General features: G+C 39.3%; 1 protein-coding gene across 1 annotated transcript; it reads left to right on the plus strand.

Annotated features, from left to right (window-relative positions):
• Positions 1–7262: 7262 nt before the first annotated feature.
• LOC139648716 (fucolectin-1-like) lies at positions 7263–13050 on the plus strand. Its single transcript, XM_071524926.1, has 5 exons — positions 7263–7329; positions 8699–8993; positions 11383–11537; positions 11987–12266; positions 12900–13050. The coding sequence occupies exons 1-5, from the start codon at positions 7263–7265 to the stop codon at positions 13048–13050; spliced, it is 948 nt and encodes a 315-aa protein (XP_071381027.1).
• The last annotated feature ends 3263 nt before the right edge of the window (positions 13051–16313 follow it).

The following is a 16313-nucleotide window of genomic DNA, read 5'->3' on the forward strand; positions in this document are numbered from 1 at the left end:
ATATTGTCCTTTACAGAGATATCAAAAAATAAATCATTATATAAAGGAAATAGATTTCACTTATGAACCTATATGGCTATGCTGCAGTGAATATGAGTGAGTTAACAAGTGAGTGTGTATGTGTACATGTTCAGGTGTGTGTGTGTGTGTGTTCCACAAACCGCACTACATTCTAACATCTACATTCAAACAGAGAAATCAAAGATACATGTGATGATGTCATCAGCAATCCTCACAGGGTCCCTCTCTCACGATGGTAACATCGTTCCCCCTGCAGAGAAATTATACACAACATATCAGTTCTAAACAAGTTACAACAGGTCACAACGTCGAAGGACAGTGCAATGTTTTCTGTTGCTGGAGTGGAGTTTTTGGAGCCACACCCCACCAGGAGCCTCTGACCCCCAGGAGCCTCTGACCACCAGGAGCCCCTGACCCCCACAAGCCACTGACCACCAGGAGCCTCTGACCCCCCAGGAGCCTCTGACCCCCAGAAGCCTCTGACCCCCAGGAGCTTCTGACCCCCATGAGCCTCTGACCACCAGGGGCCTCTGACCCCCATGAGCCTCTGACCCCCAGGAGCCTCTGACCCCAGGGTCCACCGGGTCTCGCCCTCGGCCCCTGGGCACCGGGCAAATATGACTTATCTAAAATGCATGTGTATACAGTATGTAGCACTTGAATGAATGAAAGCACAAAGTGAAATAAATAAGGAATGTTGGGCTTGGTTCAGGCCGCGAAGCGTAGCTTGCTTCCTTTCGAGCCGTGTTAATGTTAACTGGACTGTTCACACCGATCCGCATTCTGCATCAATAGTTTCGGCGTCTTGTCTATTTTCGCCGCACCCAAATTTCAGGGGAAAACACCATGGAAATACACTGTAGAAGATGGCCAAATCTCCATTACATCACCACAGAAGCACAAAAATTAAATGATCAATTTACCAGTGTTGTACCACTGTTGTTCTTGATTAATCCATGAGCACTGATGCAAGTTTTAAATGCAACTTTATCTTATCTAGTTTTCAATTATCACTTGCTTTTTGAAAATTGGGTTTGTTATTGAATTGACACAAAAATAAGCAATAATACATGTTTAGGTTTGTTTATTTATAGGCTATGTAATTTATTTAAATAGAGAGAGAGAGTCCTATAGGTCCCATAGGCTCTCCTAACAATTGCCTGATCACAAGTCATGACTTTGTGAAGAAAGACAAAGTGAAGAAGATGGACGATAGAAAGTTAAGTTAGGGACTACAGATGTGAATTAGCTTGCAGCTATAATCTGGTACGGTGCATCAAATGGTGACATTTATGTTTGAACTGTACATTGTCCCTTTTAAATAAATAAAATAAATAAATAATCCCTGATGTGGAAACCTCAGCATTGTGTCTACATGGATAACAGTAAAACAGATGAGGTTTGGGATGTTGGAGCACAATGTTAGTAGCCTACAGCCTGTTTCCACTGGGTATTTCTTGGGAGGGGAGGGGAGGGGAGGCTCAGTGGTCCAAGGCGTGACATCCTGGGTTCGAATCCGGCCTGGGACCTTTGTCACATGTCATCCCCCTCTCTCTCTCCCAGTCTTTCTATACTTTCATCTGTCAAATAAAGGCAAATATGCAAAAAAAAAAAAAAATCTTTATTCACTTGCTCTGCCCAGATTTCCCCGGCTGGTCAGGGCTACAAACCGGTGACTTTCTGGTCGAGGGCCAGTTCTTGAACCTGCAGGCTGCCAACAGCCCATTGATCTGTCTGATGATAAGCACATACAGGTATGATTTCAGGTGCAGATGAATATAATATCCTGCTTGTACTCACTGGTTCTGGGCATTCAGATGACATGTGTTGGAGTAGGTGACTCCGTCGCTGCCGCACACCGGCTCGTAGAAGTCAGGGCAGAAAATGGCGGAGGGCTAGAAAACAACCAGTTACAATACACTCTCTATTACTGCAGTCACAACATTCAAGTTACCATAAATCAACAGATTCCACATGAATGTTCAACTTTGCAGATGAACTGCACTAGAAAGACATTTGTATGAAGGTTTCTTACCTCCATGTCCTCTGCAGCTGCAAGAGTGAGAGTAAAGTGTTAAAGGTCAGAGGAGCTCACCATAAACACTAATGCATTTCACTGTTATATCTGACAGTAGGATTCAGTGCGGAGCTTACCCACAGAGAGGAAAACCGCCACACACAGCAGCAGAACAGTCTTCCCAGTCATGCTGAGAGAAGCGGAGTTCAAAGCAGAGAGAAGAGAAGAGGCTGAAGTCTGCCGGTGTGTTTCTGCTCGGGCTGCGAAGCGTCTTGTGTCCTGTGTGTCTGTGCTGCCGCTCGGCGCTGTGGCGTCCTCATATACTGTAGAGGACGGAGCCCCTATTGTCGTCTCAAATAATGTGACCCTGATATCAATACAGCAGTTTTTTTTGGCTGTGATTTTGGCCGGGTCGCTCTATTGTTTCTTTCATAGGATCTCCCGACAGTGATCAACAGACTGCGGTCATATTCCATCACACAGCACTGGGCAACATGAGGAGATTTTGTGAAGAAGGAATCTGTTTACAGCCTCATTGTGACACAATTTAGTATCACTGAGAGGAAAGAACACTGTGTCTATCTATCTTTCTAGCTATCTATTTCAATTCAAAGGGGCTTTATTGGCATGGGAAACATACTATGAAGGTATTATTGGAGCAAAACAACTGAGCACCCGTGACAGTGGAATCACACGTGTATCAGTAAATTTGAAGTCACAGAGAAAAATGCTTTAGGAGTTGCAAACTTGTAGAATTTTTTTCTCTCCCACAAACACAACACAACAGTCTTCTCAAATTCTTCATATACAGGTGCACAAATCCTATTCTACAAATCACAAATTAAGAAACCCATACGCTCACATTTTTGCTACAGTTGCTGCAGTGAATACGGTGCAAAACACATTCACACACCCGTAATGTGAAGTCATGGACAAAATTTGCACATCCGCAAATCAGTATGTGAATTCATGCAATGAGAGCTGCACACCTGTAAAACTACTTTTCTTGGATATTTTTCTAGCACAAACACAAGTCAGTAACTACAACTACTTGAATCTGCCGCTACGAGTCTCAAATGTTGTTTTTTTGCTCACAAATGACAAGTTCTGTGCGCTCTGACTTTTGCACCATATATCTCAGTGAAATTTGGATTCGTACCTGTAGAGCCAGGGGCGGGCACTGTTCAGAGAGCACAGAACCCTTTTGGCCAATCAAAGGAGCTCGTTTGGGCACCTGCGCAGTAGTGTCTTTCTTGGCCCCGCCTGGCCCACATGAACGAGTCTTTTTTTTTTTTTTTCCACTTTCTTTATTGTACACAAGTTAATATACAAAGGTACAAACAGGTACATAGACAATAGAGACAAAGATCAAAAAAAATAATAATAACAAAAAAAACCCAACACATTTTACATTTTACAATGCCAGAGTTTATGTTATTATATTCGCTTATATTATATTATATTCGCTTAATAACTTTAAGGTCTTAATGGATTTTTTGTTTTTAACATTAGATAAAATGGTGCTATATTGTTTAAATTCATTACAGTTTTTTCTGAATGCTTAAACACTAACAGTGATTCTTGAAGCACTATCTCTGAAACCATTAACACTTGTAGCCAATACATTTACCAAGTGTGCCAAACTGAATACACATTCTCTGCTTTACACTCAGTTTGTAAATTTATAACACACTTTTTGCAAAACTGTAAACACAACTCACTGTTTTACACTCAGTTTGCAATTTACAGTAATAACACACTTCTAGCAACACTGTAAACTTATGGCCAGACCCACAAAGAAGGCGATATTTAGCCTATTTTTTTTCTGTTCTTTTTTTTTCTAGCACAAATGTTGTTTTCTTCTACTGTGCTTTTGTTGTTTGAGGAGTGTTACTGTAGAACATTTTGAGATAACTTTTCCCCTTATTTGTATTGACAGTGGCTATGTTTGGAATACACATCCATACTTTACACATTTGGATAGCTGTGTGTATGTGTGTTTACAGTTTTTTCTGAATGCTTACACACTAACAGTGATTCTTGAAGCACTATCTCTGAAACCATTAACACTTGTAGCCAATGCATTTACCAAGTGTGCCAAACTGAATGCACGTTCTCTGCTTTACACTCAGTTTGTAATTTTATAACACACTTTTTGCAAAACTGTAAACACAACTCACTGCTTTACACTCAGTTTGCAATTTACACACTTCTAGCAACACTGTAAACTTATGGCCAGATAGCCTATTTTTTTCTGTTCTGTTTCTAGCACAAATGTTTTTGTTTTCTTCTACTGCGCTTTTGTTGTTTGAGGAGTGTTACTGTAGAACTGTTTCTCACAGGGAGTCAAGATCATGCCACACATCGCTAGCCAGGTCCATGTCAAGGGTTTACTCGTGCTTAACCAGGTGAGGAGATTTATTTTGAACTTAATTTAGAGCATTTTCGGTGTGAGATGGTTCACATCGGTCACAGATAGTAATGACTTGGTAGCACCTTTTTCACCTCTACTGGAGCCAGTGCTTCACAAATTAAGTACTTTTCACCCTGTGCTGTAATCATCATCATGATGTATGCTAACTGTTTTCTGTAAGACACTGAGCCACAGAGACTTACTGCAGTTTCTTCTGTTACAGAAACTCCTGCTCTTCAAGAACCACTGACACTTCTCTGAAACTTCTTCATTTTTTTTTTTAGGTAAAACACTACATGCTATTTACAATTTCCTGAGCTATGAATACTATTTCATTTAACAGGGAGCCAACAATGGTAGTGATAATAATGCTGTGCATGTATACAGTAGCCTTCTTGTGTTTGTTTGATTTATGTTTTTGTTCTGATGCTGCTGTCAAGTTGTCTTTTGATTAAGTTGACGATTTCTGTTTTTAATATTGAGCTTATCATTGTTCCTACACACTGTCTGCTGCGCAATAGTATTTCATCTTCGCTGAAATAAAATACAGTCATTAAAAGAGCCCGCCATGTTGTCCTTTTCATATCATATTGGTCTGGATCATAAATTGGAGCCATGTTTTTATTTCAATAATGATCTAAAAGAGCTGCAGATTTGCTTTAAATCTACAGTAGTTTGAATCTTTCACAATTACTGATTGAAAGGTTAACACTGCACAAGACTGAATAAGGTGTATACCACTGTACAGAATGAAAATCTTGGTAAAAATAAAGGCTTTGCACACTAAAAGATGACTGACTATTGTGATTGAAGAATATTGATCAGCATGAGGGTGAGAAGAGCCAATATATATTCTATGTGTAGAATCTAGTGTTACATTATTATTACTACGTCTGAGGATGTTATTACATTATCCAGCAACAATTATATTAACAGGTTTATTTAAATTTGAACTCCTTTAGAGGGAGATTGTATTACATTTTGACTGATTATTACATTCCCTGACTATTATAACATTTTTGGTTGCTACATGCCACCATGTTGGAAGAGTGACAACAAAGCAAAAGACAACAAAACTCTTTCAAAAACAAAGAAAATGAACTAATTTTATGTGCAGTGCTGTGCTGGGTATTCATTGTAATGCTCCTCTTCCCTCTTTTATAGCATTGTTTTTAGCATTGTACCATCACACAGGGATGTACCTGGCACCTAATCATGTTCAGGTAATATTACTACTCTCAATCATAACTTATCTTTATGATTATTGGGTGATCTGATCAGGAAGTGCATTCTGAAATTACTTTTTTTACTACTTCAGATTTTCAATACTGAGTCTTATCTGTTGTCACCAACAGCACGTGAGACACGTTTCTCCAAACAGGAAGTATAAAGCAAAAATACATTTCACATACAGACATATTGAAAGTGTTTGTACCTTATATTGTTGCACTGTACATTGTACCAATGCCATATTGTACTGTGGGCAGAATAGCTTTCCTCTCGTTTGCTTGAGATGATGTAGGACAAAAGATTGTTCTGCCTATTACAAAACTAACTGATGGTCTTTGTTTCAAAAAAACATGTTGTCACGTCATGTTGCAAGACACTTTCTTCTTACAGTGAATAGTAGAAATAATTTTGTAAATGTAAAAGTAGCCCACTCTGTAAATAGAAGGCCTACATTTTATTCAATAAAATTATATTCAAGAGTATTTTGAATTGAGTCATTGTATTGGCAGTGGTAGCTGAAAGGTGAATGACGTAGAGGTTGAATTGGTTTGAATCCCAAAATGGCTGTCAAAATCTCAGAGGGTAAAGTGAATAAGAAATGGTTTCCCCTCCCTCAGCAATTAATGTGGTGAGATGCCCTTGAGCAAGGCACTCCACCTCCCAGTCTCCACAGCCATTCCTTTAGTATTTGTTGTTGAGAGTGATGGTGAGGTTGGAAATTACTGGGTGAGGAATAAGTGTAAACCTGAGTGTAAGTAGTTGCAGTACAGTATAGTGTACAGTAGTGTGGTGTAATGTAGTGTAATGCAGTGTAATTTAAGTGTAAGTCGAGTGGTTTATTCAAACTCTGGAGTGGTTACTCCTTTAGTTCAGTTTGTTTGGCCACGTGAGAACAATACCACTCAAACTCAGAGTTCTGGGATTTACTGTTGAGCCTTCTGGCGGTGTTGTGGACTCAGTTTATGATCTGTCTCACTATCATCAAAGTTGCCCATCCTTCATCTGGTTAATAACCAAAGTATGCCTTATCTAAATGCAGATAAAGCTCTCTGCTTTAATAAACAGCAGACGTCATGATGAGACTTGTGCATAAATACTCTTTGTGGTTGACATGGTTTGTCAAATTGTATTCATCAGGCTAAACAGTGGTCCTTACTCTTCTTAGAGTTCATTCATCGTGTCAAGGTAAGTGGTTGTAGCCTCGGGAATAGTTGCTTTCAAAACCACAATCTGGAGTTTTTTGTGCCTATTAGTTATAGCTACATACCCGTAGATTGTTGTTTCTTGATGACCACTAGTTTGTAGTTCTTCACCTCAACAACTACTGCTGGGATGCCCCTGAGCAAGGCACTAAACAAAATGTTAAAACAACTGGCTTCAGTACTTACTCAGTAGTTACTGGATCTACGATCTTAGTTTAACCAGTTAATTTTCAATTTTTACTGATAATGTTGTAATTGACATTTGTGGTACCTATTTGCTAGTTTCTAGTAATTGTTTTCATTACAATAATAGATGAAAGTAAGTCAGTACTGTCTGTTACTGTGCTGACCCTCTGCCTTGTCTGTCTCAACTAGAATAATGAAACACAACACAGTTTTCATTTTGCTGCTTCTCCTGGGAACATGCATGGCTTCCATCACTTTAAGTAAGTTTGATCTTTTAATATGGTGTCTTTGCTATAAAATATCACCTGGTATAGCTTTCAGTACCAGAGAGCTCTAATCATGGCATGTGATTGATTAAAAAATACTATTATACCACTATGACATGGTATGCAGTTGCGTAAATCTCCTAGCAACTACAACTGGTGCTGTCATGGAGGTCAGTTACAGAATTGCCTGTGTGCAAATAATGGATAAATATATAATATGTAGGTTAGAAAAAGAGAGGGATATGATAAAGATTGTTGTGGGGTGGATGTAGGTCCATTCTGTCATGTTATAAGTAAAAGTGAAAGTCTATTAAGTAGAACCAAATTTTCCAAATTTAGGTTACTGTGGCCCAGTAAACTGTAACCCTAACCCATCTTTAGCTCTAGCCTGTAGGCCCTACACCAAAACTCTGAGTATTGGAGGAGGGTCGATTCCAAAAGACTCAACTCTTAGTCTCCAACAAGCTGAAGAGTTGGGTCAGCTCTCAACCAATAAGTCTGTCGAAAATAAGCATACTCGACTCTTGGTATCTGCTGATACTACTTTTTTAATTTGTCAAGACACGTACCACTTGACCAATTATTCAGCTGCTTTAACATGAAGACGGGACAAGTCACGGTTTAGCCTTTTGGGTCGATGAGTCGATTCCAATAAGTCCCACAATTAGAATCAGAGTCAGAATCAAAATTTGGGAATCACGCACCACAAAGTTTGATTTTAGCTTGAGAAGAGTTGGCTCAGTTAACCTGAAAACTGTTTTTTTGGCTTTGTTAGCTAGCTAACTACCAAGCAAGCTAATTAAGCAAAGCATGTTAATGTTAATGCAACTAGCACTACTACTAGCCATGTAATGTTTGCTATTGTGCAAATGAGATGTGTTAACAATAAAACTGTGAGTTTGTGTTAGGTGACAGATACTACTTTGATTAGCTAGATAGCTAACAAGCGGACATTATCTATACATAAAATTGATCAGATTTAAGCAGGATGAAGCAGGATCACCTTAGTGATCACAGTGCCCTAAGCAGCAGCTTATATTGTTTATCAGGCATCACCAACTATGGCAATCTATGGAAAAAATGGTACTAAGGCAAATTATTTGTTGAAACACCCTTTTAATGATGTTAGAGTGAGAGTGCTGAAAGCTAAAACTGTAATATCCTGTTAGTCAAAGGAAGACAGCTTCCGCACAATTTATTATGGCTAAACCTTAATAATAATCATCAAGCTTTTGGTCTTAGACCAAGTTTTACAATTATAAAGTGTGCTGAAGCTGTCATCCTTTGACTAACAAGCATCTTAACTCAGAAAACAACCTTCCATTACTTTTTTATGTGTATTTCAACTCTGTCTCATTCACAGGAAATGTGGCCTTGCGTGGAAGAGCAACCCAGTCAGACCTCATCAATGAACCATGGGCAGCCTATGGTGCTGCCTCCAATGCCATTGATGGAAACCGTGAATCTAATTACTTGGCTGGATCATGCAGCTGTACTGACCAACAGACAAACCCCTGGTGGAGAGTGGACCTGCTGGACACCTACGTTGTCACCTCCATCACCATCACCAACAGAAGAGACTGCTGTGAGGAAAGGATCAACGGGGCAGAGGTCCACGTGGGGAACTCTTTATTCCAAAATGGTGCCGCAAACCCAGTGTAAGTGGATATGAAGACTTATGAGATATCCAGCATTTGAAAAAAGTGACAGCTATTCTTTAAAGTTTTTTTTTGCTTTATTTATCCAGGGAAAGTTGACTGAGCTTAATTATCTTTTCTAGCAATGCCCTGACTCACATTCACACCTGGCAGCTGCCCAGCACAACCTTAGTCTTCTGCTGAGCAGCTCCATAGTATAATTTGGCAGTAAAATTTGAGACAGTCGTAGTATTTTGTAATCAAAATAGTCTAAATGATTAAAATGACAATCATTGTAACCCTTAATGTGTTTTACTTTCATGGCAGCAATAATTTGAGAATATGTGCTAATTTGTGAGCCTTGTGGTTGTGAATCTAGAACATTATTGATGTTGTTTGCTAAGACCAGGGTCCTCAATGTAATGTCTTCAGGGATCTGAGGTAGCACAGCTAGTGCTGTTATACAATAAGTGGCTAAGGAGCTATTCTCCGTTGTGCATCCATACATGTTCATTTTCAGCTCCGCCCTGCTCCATATTCATACAGATCCATACATTCACACCTGGGAGCCACACTTTATAACCTCAGTTTTCCACTGGAACTATTGAGGTCTTTGTGTTTTGCTCATGTGTACAATGGCAGCTGTGGAGGAAGGAGAGACTGTTACTCATTCACGTTTCCTGTCCAGGTTTTCACAGTTTGTCTGAGGAATCAAACCTACAACCTTCCAGTCAAAACCCTGTTTCTTTAAAGGAATAGTTCACCCAAAAATGCAAATTTTGTCATTCTCTACTCACCCTTATGTCAGTTGGAACACTAGTGAAGTCTGTATGTCAATATAACGCACAGGGAGTTTGCTAGTGCTGCTCCGTTGCAGCATTCTCCAAAACAACAGTGAGTGAATGGAGGCAGTTTCTGTACAGTTCCAAAAAGGGCAAAAATGACCATAAAATTAAGCAGCATAATCCAAGTGTTCTGAAGCCAAAAGATTGCACTGTAGGTCCAAAAGTCCAATATTTACCTCATTAGCCTATCTTCTAGATTTTCCACACTTGTTCTGCACCAAGCCAACCAGCACTACAGTAGTATACAGATGTTGTCTTCAAATGCTGTCAGAAATATTGTAATTATGGGTAAATTGTGCTTGAATGAGCCAATAAATACAAATGGGAAAGTCAAATTTTACGTGATACCCAAGATGCCAAGCGATGACATTTGCACTCTTTGTTAAACTTTTCGGTACCACACAACTTTAGCCAATAAACCAGAGGTATTCAACTAAAATTCAAGGAGGTCCAGTCACTAAAATTTCTTCCCATCAAAGGTCCTTAGTATCATAATGTCTAACTTGTGCTATGATTCAGAGGCCTATATGTAGTTGTTGTAGGCTATGACTTTCTATCAAATAAAATAAACAATGTAGGCTACATTTTGTTTCATAGTGGCGCCACTTTTTCCCACAGCGCAGCCGAGGGCATCATGAGGCAAATTCAGGTCAGTCAGTCAGTCAGTCAGGTAACGCTTAGTGAGATGATGCACTTCGTCAGATGGCCTCTAGAGGGCATTTTTGACTGTGAGATGTTTCCCATACAGAGGCACAAAATCAAAAGTTGGTAAATGTAGAAATGAAAGCATATGAAGTGAATGAAGGCATATTGGTCTGTCCATTCATCCTTGAAAGCTTGATTTTCTGCATCTACTTTTCTTACTTTGGAGCAAGACATGCTGTCATCTCTCTCTGTGTAGCTTTCGTCTCTCTCTCGCTCTCTGTGTGTTTCCCTAGCGATCTCTCCATGCACCGTAAACAATCGCTTTGATTGGTGAAGTAGGCACATGTGACTGGTCTGTGACCTCCTAGCTCCGCTGAACGATTGCCATATGAGCTGAAATACCTGCGCCTAAGGTCTACAGCTGCGCCCATGGAAAAAAACGATCAGAAATGGGTCGCAGTCCGCACAGAACCGTCACTGGGTCCAGATCAAGCCAGGAGTCCGCCAGTTAGTGATGCCTGCAATAAACTATAAAATAAAATATAAATTACAAAGCTGATGCGAATATTCTGCTCTTCACTGTGCTGTTGTAGCACAAAGTAGCTCTGTACCACTTGGTTTCTAAAATAGCCACCAAAAAAGCTTATATTGATGACTGTAAAACTTGGAAGTACGAGCTGACGAGGAGCACATGAAGGCAGCGAGACTCTTCCACCAGATCGCTGTAGGGTCACCAGAGCTCTGCAAGTGGGGAAATCTAGGAGATAATGAGGTATATATTGGACTTTTGGACCCACAGTGCAATCGTTTGGCTTCAGAACACTTGGATTATGCTGTTTGATTTTGCTGTTTGGCCCCCCCCCAAATATACTGCAGGTATAACATTATTTCATGGACTGCTTCCTCTCTCTCCCTTTTAGGGTTGGTGTTATTTCTCAAATCCCAGCAGGCAGGTCTTTGACTCTGACTTGGAGCAGAGGTGTGGAGGGGCGTTATGTGACTGTGGTTCTGCCTGGTTTAAACAGGACGCTTACCCTCTGTGAAGTGGAGGTCTATGGGTACCGTGCCCCAACTGGTGAGAATTTGAACTGTAACATGTATGGACTGTTAGTTAATGCAATTAGTATTGATTTTCTCCCAATCAGTAGATATAGATATAGAAGTCATAAGATGAAGTTATACAACTGAATCACAGTCAACTTTCATTCAAAATTTCATTTGTATTAGAAATTGTAGTTAATCCTACCTTTACTCTGCATCCTACATTATTATTGCAGGTGCAAAAGAAGCAAAATTTCTCCTTAAATGATTCATAGGAGGAATGAATTGCCATAGTGTAACTAAAAAATTGTATCACCCTTCTATAGGAAATTAAAAGTTACTGGATTCTGGAGAGCAACAGAAAAGGATTTGCAAGTTTCTAATACATACAGTGCATTTAAAAAGAAAATGCACAAACTGTCACGACTGCAAAGAAAACTATATATTTGTGCTGATTTTTTTGTAACTATTTCCTTTGTGCAGGAGAGAACCTGGCACTCCAAGGAAAAGCCACACAGTCATCATTGCATTCAATTGGCATTCCATATAATGCCATAGACGGGAATCGTGCCAGCAACTGGGGACGGGGCTCCTGCACTCACACAGGAGCCGACTTGAACCCCTGGTGGCGACTGGACCTGCGCAAAACCCATAAGGTGTTTTCTGTTAGTATAACCAACAGAGATGCTGCACCACAACGACTCAATGGAGCTGAGATCCGCATTGGAAATTCCCTTGAAAACAATGGCAACAACAATCCCAGGTAGATTATGGGTGAATATATAATTAATGGACATATGTCACTGGACATAGCTAATGGCTATACAAATAAATTGTATTATTATTGTTAGGAGTTTAGAAGCAAATTTAGAAACCAGAGAAGCCAAACAAGACCCATTCAATCAATCAAAACTAAAGTATTTACATGTTATATATTCGTTACAAACAGGGATGTAACTGAAAATAACTTCAGCTGGCAACAGGTCATTCCTGTTGCTAAACACAACTGAAAAACTTAAATGCCTATTTAGTTTAAGGACCAAGTTTAGGTTGATGACTAACCTGTCGGGCTCCTAATCTCTCCTCTTACGGGGGCGGGGGTGCGTGTCACTGTGTGTGTGTGTTTTAGCACCACTGCACCGTGATCTCACCTCCAAACGCTATGCGCGCTACACGCCTGCAAGTTCCAGTAGGACAGGACTAAACCATTTCACAGAAATGCACGTGCACACACACCTGTTATTAATGTATATTCTGTTGAAAAGTAGCACAATGTGTGTTGTGCCAAATTAGGCACATAGGTGTGCTGAAAATTAGACATATTTCTTTTAGAGTGTCCATTTATTCAACTGACCTATTGCTGAGTTGACTAAGTGATTTCTGCTTCCTCCGGTAGGTGTGCTGTCATCTCGCACATCGCTGCAGGTTTTACCGACACCTTCCAGTGTTATGGGATGGAGGGTCGCTACGTCAACATAGTCATTCCAGGAAGAAGAGAGCACCTGACCTTGTGTGAGGTGGAGGTGTACGGCTCAAGTCTGGATTAGATATGAGGAGCTTCAGACATGTATTTAAGTATGTATGTAAGGCAATTGTATTTTTACAGTTTGTAGCAAGAGCGTTAGGCTTCATAATATTAGCTTCCTCCTCTTTTACCTTTTGCATTTTTCACTGGGCTTCAATATAACATTACTTGACCAGAAAAACTGTGGTTCTTTGGCTCCGCCCATTGAAGTTTGACTCAACCAATCAGATTATTTCTGCTTCCAGAGCAGCTCTGCAACTAAAACTGCAATCTGGCCAGAGTGATCATGTATGATATAGAAGGGATTGGTAAAAGAAATATGAGCCAGGGAGATTTCTTTTTTTTTTTTTTAGGTAAACCACTAAATAATATTTATAATTTGTTCTATTTGTAAATAGAATACTATTTTAACAGGGAGCCAACAATGGTATAGTGATAATGATGCTGTGCATGTACATACTGTATGTCTACTTGTGTTTTGCATTTGTTTGGTTTATGCTTTATTTTATAATGCTGCTGTAGAGTTGGCTTTTGATTCAGTTGAAGATTTCTGTTTTTAATATTGAACTTATTGTTCCTACACACTGTCTAGTGTTCAGTAATATTTCATCTTCGCTGAAATAAAATACAATCATTAAAAGAGCCTGCCATGTTGTCCTTTTTTTGTATCATCCTTATTGGTCTGGATCGTAACATGAATTGGAGCCATGTTATTTATGTCCTCAATAATGATTGTGCTTTATCTAAGAGCTGCAGATTTGCTTTAAATCTACAGTAGTTTGAATCCTTCACAATTACTGATTGAAAGGTTAACACTGCACAAGACTGAATAAGGTTTGTACCACTCACTGTACATAATGGAAAATCGTGGGAAAAACGAAAGGCTTTGCACACTGAAAGATGACTGACATCAATATTGAGTGATTGACGAATATTTAAAGCCCCTATGTGTAGAATTTGTATCTGATTGTATCATCCTCATATTAATTCTGATACCATAAAGGTTTGTCAGTAGAAATATGAGACCATCGCGGAGAAAATTGGTTTAGTCTATGTGTTGCTTTCAGTCTGTTCATTCTCTGCGTCCCCAGACCCGGCAACTAGCCGTACTGACTTACGGCAGAAAGATGGCACTTCAGCCAAACCAGGTTAATATAGAACCTCCTTGAAGAAGAAGCAGTTTGAATGCAGACTAGTTGCTTAGATTAGTACCCATTCCCAGCATCCTGGGTCGGGTTCATGTGTCCTGGATTCTGCCAGCTTGATCAGCCGTAATCACCACATTTAATACAACTCCATACTCAATGCGTGTACCTTCGTATCAAACGTTTTACTCATTTAAATGCAGTAAATAAAAAGGCGATCTTACTGCCGTTTTGCTTTTGTATTTGACTTGACACCACAGAAAAGGAAAGAGCGATGTGCAGTTTTCCTTTTTGCTTTTAGTTTGTCAATGCAGAAAAGGAGTGAAGTGTTGGGAGGTGTGGACAGGACACATTATACTCCTATTACGTTACTCGATTTGTGGTTTAGTCTAGTTTGTTAGCGGTAGCGTTTTCTATTAGCTGCAGCTCGTAGCATCAGAATAGTAAATGTTGGATAGGCTGTTCACAACGACAGCGATCCCCCAAACATCTGTTACCTCGAATTGTCACAATTGCAAACTACTTCATAGTACAATGCTGTGATGAACTAATGTTTGAGCTACAGTTATCTGCAGCAGTATTTTGTTTACATATTCTACCTGTATGAAGCGGAGTAGCCTAGTGCAAACGCTGCTAAGAGGTTGCAAAGATGTTTGCGACAGACAGTGTTGTTTTTTGGCACTACCACAAGGAGTCGCCAAATTCAACACTTTTCAAATCCTACTTTAATTGATCAGCATGAGGATATTCTATGTACAGAATCCAGTGTTACACTCCTGTAATTGCCAGTCAATGCAATAATGTATTGCATTATTATTACAAAATCAGTCTGAAGATGTTATTACATTATCCTGCAACATATTATATTGATAGGTCTATTTAAATTTGAACTAATTTAGAGGGAGATTGTATTATATTTTCACAGGATTATTACATTATCTGACAGTTATTACATTTTTGGTTTCTACGTGCCACCATGCTGGAAAAGCAAAATATTGCACTGTTATCTTTGCTTCCTCCTTGAAAAACAAAGAAAATGCCTAATTTTCTGTGCAGTGCTGTGCAATGTACCACCACACAGAAATTTTCTTTGGTCAGGGACATATGGTCTAATATGATTTACCTGGCACCTGGCCATGCTCAGGTAATATACTATTTTCTATAATCAATCATAGCTTATCTTTATGATTATTGGGTGATACATTCTGAAATTACTTGGGGACTTTAAACACTGAGTCTTATCTGTTGCCAACAACAGTTGAGACACGTTTCTCCAAAGAAGAAGTAAAACAAAATAGTGTTTGCATGCAACTAACCTTCCCTGTATAAATAAAGGTTTGCACACAATGAAATTTGATCATTTAGTATGGATCAGTTTCTAATAACATACACAACCAAATATTTCTTTTTTCCTGGAGTCATGTTTTGGTTTTGCAACTACAGTCTGGGTCAGTGCTGGTAAACTGACAACTTCACAAATCCAAGGCCTACATGAATTTATTTTCTTTTGGACACTAATAGGCTCCAGCACTGAAACCAGTATTGGCTGCAATTTCAGGACCATAATAAACTTTCCATACATGTTTTTGATATTACTGGAAAAGTACCAGTCTCTGAAAAGGTTCCAATTGTTAGCACAACACCGTTTGTACTGCATTGTAGTGTAGTGTAATGTAGTGTGTAGTGTTATATAGTGTAGTATAGTGTAGTGTAATGTAGATTAGTGTAATGTAGTGTGTAGTGTAGTGTAATATAATCTAGTATAGTGTAGTGTAATGTAGTGTGTAGTATAATGTAGTGTAGGCCAGTGTAATGTAATGTAGTGTATCATCAGTTCAACCTTGCAACAGCAACTATTTTCTTAAAATTTCTCTAACAAATTTGCCTTCTCACCAAATTTTACACACAGCATATTTCAACCAATCGACCAAATCCTCAGGTGATTTTTGAAGCCAATAAGGAAGTGGTGGTAGGTGACAATTCCTCTACCGTCCACTAGGGGCCGGCTCCAAAAAGACTCCAAATCCTGCCCAACTCAAGTCAATGGAACCACAACCCAACTTCTCGCTCAAAATATATATTTTTTATATATATATGTATAACTCAATACATTTTTTCGACAAAAGGTTATGGTCTCAGT

Source organism: Centroberyx affinis, unplaced genomic scaffold (assembly GCF_046629955.1).
Source record: "Centroberyx affinis isolate AG114_WGS23_722 - 3 ecotype Tasmania unplaced genomic scaffold, CSIRO-AGI_Caff_v1 ptg001249l_1, whole genome shotgun sequence".
NCBI lineage: Eukaryota > Metazoa > Chordata > Actinopteri > Beryciformes > Berycidae > Centroberyx > Centroberyx affinis.